A 20,389-nucleotide genomic window follows, 5' to 3' on the forward strand; every position below is an offset into this window, starting at 1 on the left:
GAAATAATCTTGTTTAGACTTTTTATGGGCTCATATTTCAGTTTGTTGTTTATAAAATAAAATAAAATCACAGTCAATGTTCAAACTCTTTTCTAACAGCCGGTCTCAGTTTGTACCTAGGTGTGCAGACTGCTGCAAAGAAGCTTTAATGCATTTTAGAGGTTTTAATAAACTAAACAAAATGGCTGATGTGGCAGCAAAAAAACGCAAGTCATGGGTGAATTGCAAAGAGGCATGGGGAAGCCCGGCCAGGGCATAAAGCACAACAATGCCAGACTGATGAGTGAGCTGAGGATCCATAAGGACTGGGACTGATTAGTACCAAATAAGAATAGATGGGACAGGAGCAAAGCATAAGAGAAACACATGTTGCTGCTGATCTGTTTCATGTTGCTGCTGATCTGTTTCAATGTTGATGTGTTCATGCGTGCACATCTGCTCACACAGACTCATGTTCATGTTTGTGCTGATGTTCAGTGTTTTATGTTATGAGTGCTTAGTGTATATTTAGTTGATGTTTTTCTTAGTTCATATCTTAGATGTTATTACTGTTTTTCTTATACATTTTATTGTTGGATGTAACTGGGACCCTGTGTACATAATTTCGCTCCACCACATGTACCACATGAGGTGCGAATGACAATAAAGAAACTCTGACTCTGACTCTGAAAAGAACTGAGAGTGGCAGGAAAACACCAAGTAGGTATCTCTGCAGACAAATATGGAAAGTGTCTCTCGAGGGCCACATCTGATGGGACGAAAAATAAAAAAAATACGTTATTTGCAGATTGTGTTAACCACAGACATATTATGTCTATGGTGTTAACTGGCTCAACGTTAGCGGCGTCTCCATAACTTCTCTTTCCGCCTCTCTTAACTCAGAACTTCAGGTTATTTCAAAATAAGAGCAACATAAATGGGTAGTGGGGAGAGATAAATGTTTGTTTTTTTAATACCTAGCCATTACATTAAAAAACAAAATCCATTTTGGTTGTTGAATAATGTGAAAATAGTTACAATCGATTCATAAAGAAAGAAAAATAAAGTAACCAAAATAATAATGATATTTGAACTGGCTTTGGGACAAAGGACGTACATGGGAGCAGGTTTCGCTTCAGATGCTTCATATTTCATTGTACCCAGACCACACTCGAGCCAACCTGTGTCAGGTGCAGCTACAGAACTAAAGAGAATCTTCTTGTGTTTGACAGCAGATGTAACGCTGGTTCTTACAATCATTCAGTTTAAAAAAAGAGCTGATGTAACTCACCTAAAGAGCCAGAAAATACAGCTGTCAATCAGTGTTTGTCCTCTACAAACACATATTCTCCAGAAACGCCCACTTTTGGTCTGCAGAGATCTTCTTCTCGAAAACACAGGGAGGCCCAAAAGAACCTGAACACACAGATAACTAAATACATAAACTAAACAGACGGCAAACACGAAAATAAAATTTACAACAGAAAACTAAACAGTGAAACCCAAAGATCATCACACAATTTGTTCAAGTGGAAACATTCTCCCACACAAAATAATGATCCTCAGGCTTTTAGTTCAACATCATAAATTGTTAACTTGGTGAAGAAAACAACGTGTTTTGTTAAATCTGAACAGTTCCTTCATTTATTTATTTATTTATTTTTTTGTTTAGACATTTTGTCCTTCATCCTTTTGTCGCTTGTGGGAGTTTGTTGTGGCTCCTCAGACTGATGAAGTCCTTTGGATATACAAAACATTGCAACAAAAAACGAAACCATCCAGATGACCTATCAGCTGACTGAACTTTGTTGGATTTTTTAAATCTGGATTACTGAGCATGAACTTTGATGCTTCTGGGTGGAGTTTGCATGTTCTCTCCGTGCATGCGTGGGTTTTCTCCGGGTACTCCGCCGGTTTCCTCCCACAGACCAAAAACATGCATGTTAGACTGACTGGTAACTCTAAATTGTCTCTAGGTGTGAGAGAGAGAGTGAATGGTTGTTTGTCTCATTTGTCTCTATGTGTCCCTGTGATGGACTGGAGACCTGTCCAGGGTGTCCCCCGCCTCTCACACAGTGACTGCTGGACATGGGCACCAGTGACCCCCACGACCCGAGTAGGAAGAAGCAGATAAAGATGATGGATGGATGGATGGATAAACGATTTTTGACTAAATTACTTTTCTCACTTTTGATGTTGGTGCTTTAGTCTCTGTTGTGTTGTGTTGTGTTGTGTTGTGTTGTGTTGTGTTGTGTTGGGTATAGAGGAACACATGAAATCCATGCAGTGACAGTGCTCTTTGTCTGATTCAGCTCATCTCTAAACTTTACTGTCTGATGAGCTTTTGCCAACAGAAAAATGTTCTTCCCTTGTCTCATTAACCAAAACTTTTACTTTGCTCTTTCTCATATTGATAAAAAAAATATCAGCTTCTTGTACATGGTTGTCAGAAATATAAAATGCACAGGAAACGGATTTAAGAGAACATTTTTGGGAAGTGCCAGTCATACACTTTATTAAACCTTCTGTATATGTGTTTAATCCTAAACTAAGTCAAACCAAGTTAAGCTATTGACAAATATTTTAAATGTAAATATCTGTCAGATACAATAGTACTGCTTTTTAGAGGTTCCACAGATTTACCAGATTCAGCTTCTTTATTTATTTGTAAGTTCCTCCCACTTGTCATGGTGGTGATGCAAGAGAAAACAAATTAAAAGACATAAATTAGAGAAATGAGAAGTTTATTTATGCAGGCAAAGCTCTTCCAAAGCTCTGTGCTTTAGGGGCAGCAACATAAAGTTTGGATCATGACGTCTCCTGTACTGATTTATGTGCAGATTTTGGCTTTGACAAACCATAGCAGCTATAAATAACTGGCTTTACAGCACCTTGTTAAACTTTAAATTATTATTGAGGAATATTATTCTGAGTGCTAGCTTTCTTCAACATGGTCATCTTTCCAGAAGCTTCCATCTGATTAAAGGAACATACTCCTACTGCTTTTCATTGAACTTTATTAGTTTTGTTATTTATTTAGTCCCATCAGTTCATATTTTAGTCTTTTTTCTCCATTCTGGTGTTTTGTTTGATTGTGCCCTCCATCCTGTTTTTCCATCTCCTCCCACCCGAGCTAGGTATCTTTTGTGGGGGATGTCGGGGCCAACCCTTAAAGGGGGGGTACTGTCATAGTCTGCGTTTTTCTGTTTTATTTAGTCCCTTCAGTTCATCAGTCTTGTTTCTCCTTATGGTTTAGGTTTCATTTTTGTCCCCTGTGTTTTGCTTCAACCTGTGTTCCCTGTGTCATTTCTCATTCCACCCCCAGTCAGCCTCCCCAGTTGTCAATCAGTCTCTCACTCACACATGGCCCCACATTGTAACCACCCAGGTCACCATTAACCCACTTTCCATTTACCTCTGTTATATATTTTTAGTCTCTGTGTCACCATTCACCAGTTCTGCCTTGTTGGTTTCCCTGCCACCGTATTTGTAAGTTTGTTGCAATGTCAGCCTTTTTCTTTGTTTAATAAATCACTTTGTTATATTTAAATTATGAGTGTAAAGTTTTTTTCATTATGGATCCATAACCTCAGCCAACCTTGTAAATTCACTTGGACCTATGCTAAGTTAATACTGGATATGTGTTTTTGCTGTTTTGAAGAGTAAGTCTTAAATTTAGCTCCCAATTAGCCAATATAGCTGCTGGCTTTTAATTAGCACTACTTGTCATGTGTTTCCTGCAAGCAGTTTGCACCTTATTGCAGGCTCACAGCTGTGAATCTTCAATAGTAAAAAAAATAAATACATTTATAAAAACATACTGAAAGTTTCCCCAGGTAAAATCTTAATCATCTGGTTGTGATCGTTTTAACAAGGCAACTTTGACTTATTTTCTTTATCTCATTAAAGATAGATTTCACCTTTTATTTGAGATGCATGTTGCACAGTTATCACTTATTTTCTTTCAAACCAGCTGTTCTAACTGTGCTTAAAGATTAGTGCTCAATGTTTTTATTACTTTCAAACACTTGCAATGTATGTGTGACATCCCTTCCAAAGTACATTCAAAATTATTTGCATCTTTAAATTTAAAACTTGACACTGTTTTTATTAGCTTTGTGCAAGTGCGAATCAGTTAATCATAACTGACTGAAGCAGTCTTTTATTTGTCGTGGAAGGTCCATACCATGAAGACCCGCGATAAGTGAAAAACCATGACGAAGGAATAGTAGTACAAGTAATAAATACTAGTTAATTTTAGGGCATCCTTACCAGTTGCCTGAACCACCTCAACTTTAACTTAACTACTTTAACTTTAACTAACTTTATTTAAAATAATTTATTTTAAATAAAAATTTCATGCCGATCGTGCGGCTCATCCATCTATCAGCCAATTGTGTGTCATGGCCACTCTTATTTTGAAAAACCGCGAAAGAGCGAGTCTGCGATAAAGAAACCTCGAAGTAGCGAGAGACTACTGTATAGTTAATTATAATAATTAATAATTAGTTCAGTTAAAGCAAAACGATTCCAACATCTGTAGTCCAAAGACGGTTACAAATATGAAGTCCAGCTCATCCCTATTTTACACTCACTACTGCTCTCCTCAGCTTATAAACACCATCACCAATCCATCATGCTAGTATCTATACTTTGGCGTACTGTGGATGAGATAAATTATTCTGGATCGGTATGACTTCAGCACAAATTCCAGTGTTTATTGCAGCAGATTCTAACCTTCTCCTTTCTTTGGACAAGGCTGTTCACGGTCTCTTGCAGTGCAGAACAGAGTTTATTTACAGCACCTTTCTACTCCAGAGGCTGCTACTGGAAATAGGGATGAATGTTAAATAGGAGCATAAGGCATTGGCCAGTAAATTTTCTTCTAATTATATTGCTCATAAAAGATTATTATTGTCATTTACTGTTGCTCCCCCATTTTCCAAGTATCACTCGGCTGCACTGTGGGTGTTTCTGGTCAGTGTGAGGGGAAAAATACACCTTATGGCTTTTAAACTAGCTTGTATTCCTCATCTACACTGATGCATCTATTATTTCTGTCTTTGCCTCCTGGTAATGAGCGCTCACAGTGTTTTGCAGTGTTAGTTGTCTGGAGAGGGTCTCAGCTAGAGGGTTGTTATTCAAACTAATGAGTGAGAAGCAGTGGCAACAGCAGCGTCAGAACACAGCAGATGAAGGTTGTGCATGAGAGCGTGTGTGTTTGTGACTGAGGACGAATGGTTGAGCTGATGGTGTGTTGTTACAGGTGTGGGCATATAGCTGTAATTCACAGACAGTGAAATCATCAGCAGGTTTGTTTGGGTGCATTTATTCTTTCTGTTGCATTGGGAGAAACAAAATCATTGTTTGCAGACATATGAGCACTAAACATGAAGAAAAATTAACTTTAAAGAGAAGTATAGAACAAATATGTGGAGAAAAATGAACAAGATTAAGTGCTATTTTATTATTTTGTATAAAAGTGCCTTTCTGGTATGTCTTCTTTCTTCCCTGCAATGCAAATGAGACTAAAATAAATATGAACACTGATGTGTGGAGATGCAGAAGATTAAAGGAGCTTTTTATATGCAATGAGACCTGAATAAAAATCATCAGAGAGCAGCAAACGCTGTGTTAAATTCATGCAGACAAAGCAAAAGTACATTTGTAGAAAGATGAGAACCGTAGGAGAAATGTTTGACAGTAAAAGTCAAAACTTGTAAACTCCCAATGCAAGAGAGACTGTGCAAAAAAAAAAAAAAAAAAAGAATAAACACGTGAAGATGTGGAGAGAAAGAACGAGTTGGAGCCGCCAAGAGGTAAAAGTAAAATAAAGTCCCAGGAGTCCTATCGTGTCCAGTGCTTTTACTGTAGCGATGATGCACCATGCCGCTGGTCCCTTCCTCTCATTAAAGCTTTATGAAGCAAGCTTAGCACACATTTTATTACAATGACGCCACTGTCTGGCACATTCCAGCCTTGCGGCAAGCTGGTGTTGGTGGAGAGGGCTGCAAAGACACAAGCCCATGGAGTCATATCAAAGGGGGATGTGAGCAGTAGGGAGGTAAGTTCAGAAACAGTAGACAGGGTTGAAAAACGAGAGTTAAGGAGAGTGGAGGTGAAAAATAATGAAGTGAAAAGAGAAAAAGACTAAAGAAATTCCAATATATGTTTCTTGCTCTTGGCAGTTTGCAATGTTCTTGGTATTATTAAGGATTTTGTGGTGTGACGTTAGTGCTGTGAAATAAAGAAGTTATTCTCAGATGTGCATTCAGTTGCATAGTTGTATTTTTTTTAAGTAAGCAGCACTTTAATTATCACTCTTGAGTTTGACAGCTCGTATACATTTACACAGAACCAAATTCATTATTGCGCATTAGATGTTTTTTTTTTAAATATGTATGAAATGTCTGAAACCTGTTTGTCAGACCCTGCAAAGCTCCTCTCAACATTTGTTTGACTGATACAACCTCTTGCATTATTAGAGGAATTTGTGTCTTTATGTTCTGATTGCACATACGCACAAATAGAAAAAAGTTATAAATGTGGCTCATTTTGGGCACATGAAAACATATCTCTTTTTGAGGAGGCGGTTGAGTCCTCTCCATAGCGAGGGGTAAAAAAAAAAGAAGGCCCGTTCTTTATTCTTATGCTGCTGGTGCTGCTGGAGGTTGAACCTGCCAATGATGCCTCTGCGCTCCTTGGTGTTTATGCAAATGTGCTAGGTGAATAAAATGCTAAATTGTTTTCAGCATTCTCTGCCTCAGTCATCATTACTGTGCTCCAGAGGCCACCTTGTCACAGGCTGTCAGTAATAGTTTTCATAGACGCCTAGGTGGGATAGATAAAAATGAAAAGGAAAATTTAGGGCAGTGCTGCCATAATCTGCACAAAAGTCAACGGTTTTAGCCGTTTTTCATTATGTCTTTGCAGTTTTGCATTAAAATTATACAGAGTGAAATATGGGTTTAAATTTTGTCTTCTTACAATTTTTTTTAATGTGGCAAAAGTTATATTTTTAGAGAGAAATTTCTTAAAAGTGCCAAGATATATTTTTAGGTGTAAAGTGGGTGTAGTGATGGCAGAAACTACATCAAGACTTCATTACATGGGCAACATAACAAACACATGAAACACGAGCTACCACTTGTTGGAATCTTTTTGACTAAAGGCACAGTATTTATACTTATTTTAGTCTGTTTGATGTACTGCTTGCTGTCATTGTCACAAGTTTAAGTTTAGACGGGGACTCTAAATAAGATGAAGGTCAAAAAAAGGTAAACCTATGAATTTGTCTAAAGATCAAAATATAGAGAAGTTATTTTACAAGACTTTGTTTCCACATTGCCTGTGTGTCAGTTCCTGTGTCTAAAAATGTGCGTGTAAAAAGCTTTTCAGCCCTAAACCTAAAATTTATACTGACTGAAGACAAAGGAGCAGTACTTCAGGCAGTAATCCAGTGTTTTAGTTTACTTGTGGAAGTTTGTCTTTTAATTTATGGTTTTGTTATTGGGCAGTAGCTTAGTGGTTAGAACGGCTGCCTCACAGCAAAAAGATTCTGAGTTCAGAATCAGGACAAGTTTTATTATCGTTGTACCGAAATATAGTGAGATTATGTTCGTACTGTCGTCCGAAAGATGGGCGGTGTGCACGTTGCTGCTGCCACTGGAGCCTCTCCAGCTACCCTTATTCTTTTTCAGAATACTTTTTTAGGCCATCAGGACACGATTTAAGACGTAAAAAAACTGCGAGCAAGTACATTTATAGACACATTACAAATGCATTTGATGGCAAGGCAGTGAGATTTGTCTTTGAAGCACTTCCAGATGGACCAGGGGTAGGGAACCTTTTTGGCTGAGAGAGCCATAAATATAAAATTTTGTTAAAAGACAAAGTTGTTACAATCTTAAGGGGATAGAGATATTTGTCAAACCAAAACTCAGAACTAGTCTGAAGGGAAGGTCTACCTCAATCCAAGGAGTTGGATTGTGGAATGGTCTAGAGAGTGATGTTAAAAATGCCAAGTCAATGTGTACATTTAAGAAAAAGATCAAAGCTGAATTGTTAAAAAATATATATGAAGTAGCTTAGTGGGTGTTTTTGTATTAGAATTAGAAAAATTAAAAAGAGTTATTCATTTTGTTCTGTTACTTGAAGATTATTATGATTGAAATAATTGTTTGAAAAAAGGGGCAGATATAATAAGATTTTTTCTTCTTTCTGCTGCCTTTCATTTTAAATCTTTTGTATCTTTTTTATATTGTTATGGAATTGTTTTGTACTTTTTTAAAATGAATAAACTTTACACCATACCATATACCATAAACACCACATATTTTAAAATGTAAATCTGTGATACCCATACAATATATTTTTTAAACTAAATACAAGTAAATGTGTGCATTTTATGTAAGACCAGCACTTTTAAAGTACAATAAGCCTCTGAATTATTTTTTAATAACATTGATATGCTGTTGTTAATGGTGATAAATAAAGTATTTCTTACCATTAATGTGACTTCTGGTGCTGCATGGTTTTGATGGTTTCCATCTTCTTCGACACGTTTCTGCAACTAGCTAGCTAGCTGCTATGAAGGAAATTTACTTCCTGACCATGTCACCCATGTACGTTACGCATTATCCGATTGGCTCCAGCCACCCGCGGCCATCTTTTATATTTTTATTGTCATTATTTTTTTTATTAAAGATTTGTCTACGAGCCAGATGCAGCCATCAAAAGAGCCACATCTGGCTCGCAAGCCATTGGTTCCCGACCCCTGAGATAGACCATAGTCCTGATAAGATGTTGGTCAAGCCTTCACAGAAGTTCTCGGGGGTGGGGGTAGACAGAGCTTTTCCTTTGTTTACACATATCCCAAAAGAAAAGTGATAAGTTGGCCTGTTTCGAGGGCAGCCTGGGAGTCAGAGTCAGATAAGCCACAATTGTTGATTAATTTCAGGCAGACTGTTTTTTTTTCTCATCAGCCTTGAGTCCTGCTGGTACTTTCCATCCAAAATGGCCAAATTTGTGGGCATTTCACTGGTCCGTGCTTATGAGCCTCCTCCAAGGTCATCTCCAACATGCTGGCGAGTCCCAGAAGTCGCAGGTGGTCTGTGATTCGCACAAATTGCTTCCATTTTACAGTTTAACTCGTAAATCAGCTGATCGTGAGTACTCGAAGCACAAATCAAACCTTCACACAGATTCTGCAGTTTTGTCATGGCCGAAACTGCTGCTGATGTCTTCCTCAATAGCCGATAACAAAGAAATCCGCCGATGCCAAAAAGCAGAAACCCTGCTATCATGATTCCAATTATATAAACATCTTTGACGTCCTCCTGAGAGAAAACAGAAAGACACATCAGCTCCCAAACTCCCCATGGATCCATGACGTATCCTGCCGCATGAGTCTCAGCGGGGCATGAGGGCTCTCCAGGACCTTGTCGCTTTGTTGAAAAGATTTTGTCGACTGCGGTGAAAGTCCAGCTGACCAAATTCATGACAGTAGTTTTAGTTTTGGAAGAAGTGTAATAGGAGCTCCGATACACAGACGGAGAGCGAAAAAAAAAGCAGGAGGAGAACAGGAGAGGGAGAGGAAAGGTATTCGCCTTGCATGAGAGCAAGTGCAGAGTTCAATCTCCAGGTTGGACCTGGGGTTTTTCTGTGTGGAGTTTGCAGGTCCCCCTGTTTGTGTGGGTTTTCTCCAGGTACTCTGTTTATTTTGACAGTCCAAAACATGCATATTCAGGCTGTTTTTGGGCCTAGGCCCCCTTGCTAAATATATTTGTGATCTCAGTGGGATTTCCTTGGTTAAATAAAGGTTTTTAGCAACAGTAAATTTAGACATTACACATCTGTTGTCAAAACACAAATGATTATTCTTCAGGACAGAACATACTGAGTGTGACACAAACTTAAGTAAAATATAAATGGTCTCTGAGGTCATATATAATAATTAACAAACAAAAAATTATTTAAAAAAATTGTGTAACTTCATTCAATGTTGTAAACGGAGAGAAACCTATTAACAACACAACTTCACAACAAGTGGAGAATAAACAAAAAAATATAGGATTATTGGGAGGTACGCATATTGTCGACTGCCTTGCATTATACATCAAATCCTGTTCTTAGAGTGTGTTGAGGATTACTCTCAGCTACTACCATGCCAGATTTTAGCGCAGTGAGTGTAAAACTGACTGAAGTAAAGCCAGATCTCACATCTCAGAACAGAGTATGTGTTGGAGATGATTGTCAGCTACTACCATGCCAGACTTTAGCTCAGCTTCTACAAAACTGAGTTATAACAGCAAACAAACAACGTGAGGTTCGTTTTTTTTAACATAGAGTGCAACATCATTTATTTTTTAACCATAAACTCCATTAGCTGCCATTGGAAATGGAAAGGTGTCACTCTTTTTCTTTTTGTTCCATATGATTTCCCGTCTTTTGGCTTCAATCCATTTTACTGTCATTTAGATTTTTATCTGACTAGAGTTATAACATAATTTTTGAGTATTCAACATAATAAACTTTCCTGGTTTCTCGGTGTAACGCTGATCATTTATCACTCAGACTCGTCTCCATACTCATCTGTCATGCCCTCAGAAACATCTGAAATATGTGGATTTATTGTGATAAACATTATAAAGTATGTTAAGAATGCTTAGGACGCCATGACTCAGCTCTCGGCTGCTGCTTCTCTGATCTGAAGACATTTAGCTCCTGTCATAATCAGAGGCTAAATCCCTGCCTTATCATCGACCGGGTGCCGGGGCCCGGGCTTTGTTTAATTGCCACAAGCTGAAGCGTCAGAGCTGCGTTTCCTTCCATGTTTACCCCCAGTGAGGCTTACAGCTGATAATGGAATTACTCTGAGTCCCTGTCGGAGGGAGGGAGGAACAGAAAGGAGGCAGTCACAGGCGAACAGAGGGAGAAGAGTTGAATGAGAGACAACGGTGGAGGCTGGAAGAGAGTATGGGTGGTGTTTGTTTGTCCTAAAAACAAGAACAAAAGTGTAAAATGATGTGATGCACAAAACATATAATTGAGAGAAAGGTTGCAGAGTTGTTGTTGAGAGAAAACCCTGCAGTGTTGCTGTCTTACTGTTTACTCCTGCGTGACAAATTGCATGAAGGGTGATGAATTATGATGCAGCACGGAGCCAGTGTCAAATAAAAAAATGTTCATTTGAAGGAATCTGACAGACATCATTGGGCTGAAGAGGAAAGGGAAGAGAGGACATAAGAGGAAGAAACATGATGGAGAAAAAAGCAAAATATATTCAAGGAGGGGGAAAATGTTGACACGTTTTATAACTATATTCAGACTGGATGGGTGCCGTTATTTTAAAGTGAATTAACAGAATCCCAAATACCTGTAAAACAAGTGCTGCAGCAGAAAGATGGTTTGGTGAAAAATAAAAATCAGAAATCATCACCCGCTTTCCATTCTTGTGTTTATCACTGTGGAGTCTGTTGAGAGTAAACTGCACAGATCTGTGGAAAAGGACTAGATTTTTTATCAGATTTTTATGAAGTAGGTTTCTGGAAATGTTATGAAAACTGAATATTTTATGTGATGTAAATAGTTCTTTGACGGGTTTTAGTCTAAAGAATACAAGTCTAGCTCTGACCAACTGACAACCTTCAGCTAGTTGGAGCAGGACCAAAGTGAATTGCTTTCATCTTAAAACAACATACATGTCAAATATTTTATAGCAAAACATGTAAATATTAAATTATAGCATTTACATTATTTTTTAATTATTATTTGGTTATTTACATTTTTCTTTTAATTCTGTTCATCTGCGAGGTAGCCAGGTAGCCATCACACATCCAGTACAACTTGGGCAACTTCCAGCAGGGATACCATATTTCTGCCAGAACAACAATCTATTGCAAACAGACCGGAGTGTAAAGACATAAACTACTGGTAGTGTTTGTTGCGCGATCCACTTTAGTCTTGGTCTTGCCGGCAATGGAGGAGGGGCATACCAAAGAAACCATCTTAGCACCAACAAAACTGGTTTGTTCCACTTTGGAGTAAGCTGTTTGGGGGAAGAATCAGTTTTGTGTTTTGTGTTTCCTTGACTGATGAAGCCTTCTGGATGGAAGGTGAAACGTTTCAGCAAAAAAAAAGAAACTGTCCAGATGACCTGACTGAAAATTGTTGGATTGCACACCTGGTTTATAAATGCATGGACTCATTTTTCAAGGTCAGATCTGGTCAACATGGACTTAAGCTTAGCTATCTGCCTTAACTGCAAGGAGCTTTTTTGACAAACAAAGTTAATCTGTTTATTAAACTTAAAGTCCGAGTCTAAAACCATCCTGAGATTCGTAATGCCCCCCGGGCCCTTTCAATAGCTGCCCACTGCACCACCTGGTGGTGGATGGGTTAAATGCAGAGACTAATTTCGCCATTGTATGGAAACATACAGTGCTGACATTGTGATGACATTATTATTATTATTACTATTAATGAACTGCTTACGATAAGGCTGAAGATGGGTCAGATTTACAGGATGAGTGACGGCGGTAGAGCTAGGGCTAAACAGCATGCCTTCAATTTTCTGATCATTAAAACTTAAACAATTTGAATCCATCCATGTCTTGATATGATTGAGACATTTTAACAGAGGGTGAATGGAGCAGGAACTGTTGGGTTTTAAGTGCCGATAAATCTGGCAGTCATCAGCATAACAATGAAACAGCTAGCTTTAAGTTTGTCTGTTTCTCAGAACTAATCTGGTATGCTCCAAGATTAAACATTAGTCTTTGTTTCTTCAAATTGAGGTGAATTAAAGAGCTGTCTAGTGCAAGTAAGATATTATTTGTTAATAACCTTTCAAAATAACCTCAAAAAAGTTCCGAACTATAACTTTATGTTGTGTTGGTGGACAAATCAACGGTTTTCATCTGAATGTTTGTGTGTGTGTGTGTGTGTGTGTGTGGATCAATGGACTTTAAAGATATTTAGCTCAAAGCAGATATTTAACTGTTATTTCCTTAATAACTGTTTAAGTAGAAAAGTCACTTTTAGCTCATGGGAATGATTTTGTGATAATCAAAATAAATGAAAATTACTCGCCATGGTCTTTTAACATTCTCTGCTTTCAAAACTGGTGTGTGCAAATGTTTTTGCTTGGACTAAATAACCACATGTTTGTTATGATTCTGAAAAGATTTTACTCCAGGTGCTATAAATCAGGTTTATTGGCTGCTGAGTCATATTTGATTGATGCATCTTGCAGATCGGTTCAGGTTAATAAGGGATTTTTGACATTTCATTGACTTGCAGTATTCAAAACACAGTTTGTGGGTCTAATTAGGAGTGAATAGGTACTGTATGGCTGACACAAGCTTAACCACTCGCTCATTAAAATGCTTGGCATACTTAAACATATTCCACACTGTCAATTTAATTAAGGCCAGTGTGCTCCATTCAAGTCCTCCCGGTCCTCTGCATATTTGATTTGCTGTTTTTAAGCTGCTGAGTTAAACACATTGTTTCAAATGATTTTTGCTGTAGATTGGAAAGACATGAAATAAAAACAACATGTTTGTATTGTGATGCAGGACACTTTGAATTTTGGTTGACTAATTGTCTTTTTTTTTTTTCCATTTTCCATCTGGATCTCTTCATCCCCATGTCCATCACTTCTTCATATCAGTCTGTTCGCAGTATTCAAGAGGCGTCTTTGCCATCTTTGGACTCTACGACAAACGGTCAGTGAACACGCTGACGTCGTTCTGTGGGGCCCTGCACATCAGCCTGGTGACACCCAGCTTCCCCAACGAGGGGGAGGGACAGTTCACACTGCAACTTCGACCATCTATCAGAGGAGCTTTATTGTCTTTGCTGGACCACTATGACTGGAACCGATTTGTCTTCCTGTATGACACAGACAGAGGTAAAGTCCAACTGACTGAGTCTTACTTTGTTGGGTTCAATATTCAATTCATGCACGCACTGCCAAAACATTTAAGCACCCAGACTTAGTGGTTGGAATGAAATGAAACGGCACCTGTTTTAAGGTCATCTGATTCTATTACAGCAATTATAATGTTAAAACAGAGTTGGCAGTATGTGCACAATGTTGCCTCATGCTTGCTCAAATGAGAGTCTGCGATGGAGTTAAAGTCAAAGCACTCTGCTCCTTAGATAAATAGTGTTAGCTTGATTTATTTTTTTTTAATAAATATGAATATTTCTGTTCAGTGCCCTGAGATGACTTCTGTTGTGACTTGGCGCTATATAAATAAACTGAATTGAAGTAGTCCCGTGTTAGTGGGGTGTGCCACCTCTCTGGCCTGCATGAGTCAAACAGTTGTGTTCTTTTCTGTGGTAACTCAGCTGTAACTGGCCTTTGGGATCAAACTCATCAAGATTGGGTCAGAGTTGACGTCCAAGCTGATCCCACACATGAAAATTCATCATCAGTCGACGTCTTTCTGCTCTGATCTTCTTGGCAGCCTAAGTGAACCTGTAGTTTAACTGAGGCCAGTTGGCAAGATGCAGAGCTGAATGGCACATCGTGTTGTAAAGAGTTTGAGTCTGTGTGGATGGTAGGCACAGATGTAATGGGACTATATAATGTTTTTCACACACTCTTATGGTCCTCAAATGGTTTGGGCTGTCTTGGGTAACCTGAATCTGCACAGCATCTGTGGGTTCTTCTTTACTGGTTCCAACATTGCAACACACTGAGCTCATGTAAACCCAGTGTGTCACCTTTCAAACTCCATCAAGTGCTGGTAATGCCGTCCAAGGCATTCTTTGTCTCTGCTAATTTTCATTTTTGACACTGATCCCACCACTGACCCCCAGGGTCTGTTCTAGCTGTGCTAAATCTTTGCACATAGAATCAATAACATGCCCATTTCTGCTCTGCATCTGTACCAAATTACATCCAAATGACTCTGTTCCTTCTGGGTGATTTATATTTTATCATCACTGTGCTTAGGTTCTGAGATTGAGAAGTGCTCGATGTAAAGGATTTAATTGAAAACTTTGAAGTTTTTACAACATATGTGCATAGTAATTGCATGTGAACCTTTGCTTTAAGGTATTTGCTGTGATCTACTTGTACAGAAATCACAGACAAAATGGTTCAGTTAATTAATAAACCAAAATTTATATTTTCTATATTTATTTATACAGTGACGTTATTTAAAATCGTGTGTACCTGTATTCACAATATAAATAATGATAATTAATAAATAACAAATTAAAATGATTATTGAAGTTGAGGGTTAACATGTTTTATTTAAAAAAGCAGTATTATAAACAATGGCTTTGCATACAATGACCAGATTTGAGCAGAATGCTGTAGGTTTATGTGGGACACTGTTGGACATGTTATTAATGCTTTTAGAATAAAATGCAAACTATCGATATAAATAATAATTACATTCCATATACTATTTCTATTTTAATTAGATCTTTGGAATTGTAAGTTTGTCACAAATATATTTGATCGGAAATCAATTTCCCCAACTACCACCAGCCTGAATACACTTTTTATTCCCTTCGAGTAACTCAGAGTGCAGAGTGTTATTTTGGGAACTATTTCCCATTTCCAAACTTGAAAACATGACATGTGCTGGGTTAGTATCAGTGTGGTGCACAGTTTGATAAATGTTTATTTCAGCTGCTGTCACTTTACTTTTCCTCAGTCAACATTTGCCTTCAGTAGGAATGCAATTTTTTTCTTTCGTTTTTTTAGTAGTTTACATCCTTTTTTGAAACTTACACATTTTTAAAATTGAGTTTGTGATTTCCCAACCTTTGTGTTGCTATTGTTGTGGGAATGATTAACACTTAAACTTTAATCAATAATATCCTAAATAATAAGAACAGTGTAGAATATGAGATTACTTTTACCCCCGTAATCTCAGAATTGTGACTACTGGAACGTTTAATTACTGTGTAGTGAAACGCTGAAATGGAATACTGTGAGTGTTACATCCACCAAGAACACAACATATTAAGGAGGACACGAGACTCAGATATGAGGGTTCAAGCATTCGATTTATTAAAAAGCTGCTGCTTCCTGCAAAAAAAAAAAAAAAGAAGATTATTTACCCCCAATTTCCGATGTGAAGCAGCAGTGGCTACACTTTAAGATTCTCCTGAATAATTGGACTTCTTACCCAATCTCTGAGAGAGAAAAAAATATTTTTGACTGATTTCTATCTGCAATCTCATTCTTTTGATCACTACCCAAAGTTTGTGTCCATTCGTTCAACCTTTATTTATACCGGTTAATCCCATTGAGTCTCAGGGACTCATTTACAAGAGAGACCTGATTTAAACAATGATGACAACAGCGGACATCAAAAACAACAATAGACAATCATAAAGGATGCGTACTAATTGAGAATAACAAGTGAAAATAAAATGGTATTTAAAAGAAAATGCCGAGACCGAGGATTGGCCTCCATTCCTTAAGCACTCACCTGCCTTTAATTTAGCCATGTCTCCAAGAAGTGCACATCAGTTAGTGGAGCAGAAACAGCTTATGCCCTCAGCTGCTAACGGCTGTCATGGGATTACTTGGCACATTTTTCCCCTTTTTTGCAGTCTTGCATGTGCGCACTTACAAATTCCCTGCCATGGGGACTGACACACAGGTCAAACAAAGTCCCCACAGCCCACTCTGCAGTTGTGTGTTTGCGAATTACAGAGATGTGCAGTGCATGTGTGTGCTTTCTCCACCTCTCTGCCAACTTCACTGCGGTCCAGGTTTCCTGGATTAGTACCCAGGGGAGCAGATGGAGAAAGAGGAAGGAAAGAGCAGAACAAGAACGACAGTTTAGGTGAATCAAGCTGGTGGGGCAGCCCCCCCACCAAAAAAGACAGAAAACATGTGTGAGTCAAGGGAGCAGAAGCACACAAGGTGAGGAGGGAGAATGAGGAGAAAGTGGAGGTAGATGTGTGGCTGAGAGGGAGGCAGGGGAGAGATTACAGAAAGGGCACAAAAGGGGAGTTAGGGGACTGACACAATCACAAGCCTCCGGGGATTCACAGCAGCAGGAGGAGGAGGAGTTATGGTTGAGAAAAGGTGAGGAGAGGAAGGGGAAATGGAGGGAAGGATAAATGCACAGAGTTTGGACTGTGCTCACCCATGACTCGGCCAAGGCAGGACCTTTCATTACAGGCTCCCATCAGGCCCTGCTGCTGCTAATGTGCTGGAAAATGGGCAGTAATGCTGTTATCTGTTTTATGTCTCCTGCTCTGCTGTGCTCCACTGATAGCCTGCTGACACACACATCCAAATGCAAATATCCATGCACCTGCATAATTACATGCAAAGACAAAGCACACATCAAGGTGTGCATAGTTTCACATTAGGTAAAAGGATGCATGTACATCTCTGCAAGCAATGCACTACATTCAAACACATTACTCAAGTGCAACTCTGAAAACACTTGCAATAATTTAGGCAAAGAAACAGTTTTACACTTGAGAGGCTATGCAGGTAAAGAGAGTGGGTGTAATTCATTTATTGTTGTGAAAGTGCCAGATTACGTCAGGAGAGACGCAATATGCCATGTAAGTTGCGTTCTTTGTAACCAATATGTGCAGGTGATGTTAATTGGTTTGTGCTATATTTTTCATCTGGTTTTAGTGAGTCTGAACAAATTTACATATAAGTTTGATTACTCCACTGAGATCACAGTAACTGTCGAGGTAAGATGCAGCTTTGTGACCAATATTTAAAGAGTCGTCAAAGTGAAAATTAAGTAAGCTTTTGGTTTTAACTCATAATATGATATTCAGTGAGAAGTGGTGGTGGAGAGGTTACAGAAAGACAAGTTTGTGACTGGAAGATTGCAGATTTGAATCCCTGGACTGGCAACCAAAATTTGGGAGAAAAAGTTAAAACACCCAGACCTGCCTCCACCCTCATTCCCCCCATTCTGGGCCCTTGAGGGAGCATCTGAGAGAAAAGAAAATATATACTGTATTTTTTGGCCTATAAGTCAATTTTTTTTTTGCATAATTTGCATGCCTTGTGCCAAAGCAACATATTTATGTTTTTTCCCATACTTATAAACCAATTTTTGGCTGAGATATGATCGTTTTCATTCATTTTGACTGAAAATACTGAACAATACCATTTTCAGGCTCTAGATGGCACTCGGGAAGTATGGCATGCCGTTGTGTCATGTAATAAGTAAAGCTGACTATTAATGACACAGTCGGCTAGCCATAGACTGCCACCTTCGTCCAGCTCACCTGGAGCAACTGTCAAATCTGTTTCATTTCGCTGTGCCGCCCCGGTGAAATGCAGCTAATTTGACCATTGAAGTGCATTTATTAAGTAAAAGTTCAACTGAGACACACCTTTACTATAAAGTCGAGCAAACAAATAATATTTTAGGTGCTTATCTTGCTAAATTTTGAAGAAACGCGCAGCGAGCCTACTTCATGATTCCCACCGTCTGCGTACTTCCGGAGCATCGAGGCAGCAAATACTTTTGAAATACAGCTGATTTGACCATTAAGTCCTTTTATTAAGTAAAACTTAGACTGAGACACACCTTTACTATAAAGTCGAGCAAACAAATAATTGTTTTTAAGTGTTAATCTTGTTAAATACTTGTTAAAGTGCTCCCGTGCACATTCCCGCAATCGCCATTTGGCAGCCAATCAATTTTTGGCACAACACCAGCCCACATTTCCGGGTTGTCAGCAGTGACGCTTAACAAACGCAACGCGTCAACGGTAACACATAATAGATGCAACGTATACAGCGAAACGATGTATTTATGGATTTTTTCACTTTATTAGACATATTTGGACTGATGTGACTTATAGGGAAAACAGTAATATTTAGTGTGACACGTTGTAGTTCATTCCCACTTGTTCAGCCTCGTGCTGTCCACACGCTAATTAAATGTGAAAGTCTTTTAGGATAGCATTCTATCAACTCTAATCCCAGTCCATGCACAATTTTGTTTAATTTGTTTCCTTTTTTTTCTTTCTTTTTTTCCACTTTACACAGTTATTTTACTTTATTTCTAAGGTTACCTGCATGACAAACAATGGCAGCTAGCTGTAGCAATTGTGATGCAGGCTGTGGCACTTCAAATATTCATGTAATGTAAATCTGTTGTTGAAAAACGTTTGTAAAATAGTGGTTGCAAGAACCACTATGAAACTTTAGAGATTAAAGTCATTATGAGACAGCAATTTACTTTAGAATCAGAATCAGAATAAACTTTATTGGCATTGCACCGAGATACAACGCGAATATGTACGTACAGTCATCCGAAGATGGGCGGAGTGCACGAAGCTGCAGCTAAAATAATCAGCGCGGCCTTCTTATTCTTATTCCGAATAATATTTTGCTTAGATAAGAAAAGGAAAGAAAACATGAGGAGAGACGGTATAAAAAAAAGATCTCTCACACCGTGTCCTAGACAGGGCACAATTTGAGGCATCAAAAAAATCTACCACAGCAAAGCAACATAAACAGACGTTATACATTTACATATAGGCGGTGAAAACATTGAATTTTTAAGGGAAAGACGTAGCATAGTCCAGAGCCCCCCCTCAGCCATTGTCCAGATAAGAGGTGACGTTCATCTTCAGCTCAGTTGAGGTTCTGTTACATGCCCATGGCCTTGAGGAAGGGAGGGATGAGGAGACAGTCAAAGCATCTTTGTTGTTTTCTAAACATTCCAGGAGAAGTTGAGATAAGTCCGGCATCAAGGCCACAGTTTGGGTCAGGCAGAACTCGTGAATTGTTGTTTCTGCTTTTAAAGTCTCGCTGGTACATATTCTCTGATGGAAACTCCAAAACAGCCGAATTGATCTTTTACTCTAAAGTCGAGCTCACAGCTTCTCCAAGATTATTCCACCATTCATGAGTGCTGCCAGGGAGATCACAGTCCTGATACAGCTGCTCCAAATCCCTGTCACAGCTCCACATTCAGTCCGAGCACTGTCAAGCTTCAACACCTCCACACGAATTTGTAGACAACCAGATTCCACCAACCCAAACAGGAGATTCTAGTTGTCATCACGAATCCAATTTTTCCTCTAGAGTTCAGAGGGTCCTCCTTACCCTGACTCCTGTCGGGAGAAGTTGATCGATTTTGTTGAGAGACCAGCTGATCCTTCCAATTAAGAGGTATGCAGGAAAAAAAAGAGGCTTTTTAAGGGTTCACAGGACAAAAGAGCGCAGCAGAGACGTGGCCCTGCTCAGATTAGCCATCAGCTCATCAATCTAATCAGAATTAAATTTGATTCCCACTAAAATGAAGCTGTTCAAAGAGCTGTCTACACTAGATTACATAATTGTTCAAAACATTTTCACAGAAATCCACTTCAAAACATTTCAGCTATCTCTTTAAGTGGTATTTTGTTCTAACTTTGAAAGGGAAAATTGAAAAAA

At 38.7% G+C, this 20,389-nt stretch overlaps 1 protein-coding gene across 1 annotated transcript in view; it reads left to right on the forward strand.

Moving 5' to 3' along the window:
- gria4a (glutamate receptor, ionotropic, AMPA 4a) overlaps positions 1-20,389 on the forward strand; it is a 192,036-nt gene that overhangs the window by 70,738 nt on the left and 100,909 nt on the right. Inside the window, exons 3-4 of the mRNA XM_037677371.1 lie at positions 13,655-13,899; positions 17,155-17,194. Of these exons, the coding sequence (XP_037533299.1) occupies positions 13,655-13,899; positions 17,155-17,194 (285 nt within the window). The remainder of the gene's footprint in view (positions 1-13,654; positions 13,900-17,154; positions 17,195-20,389) is intronic.

The sequence above is a fragment of the Nematolebias whitei genome, chromosome 6, assembly GCF_014905685.2.
Source record: "Nematolebias whitei isolate Nwh7 chromosome 6, NemWhi1, whole genome shotgun sequence".
Classification (NCBI taxonomy): domain Eukaryota; kingdom Metazoa; phylum Chordata; class Actinopteri; order Cyprinodontiformes; family Rivulidae; genus Nematolebias; species Nematolebias whitei.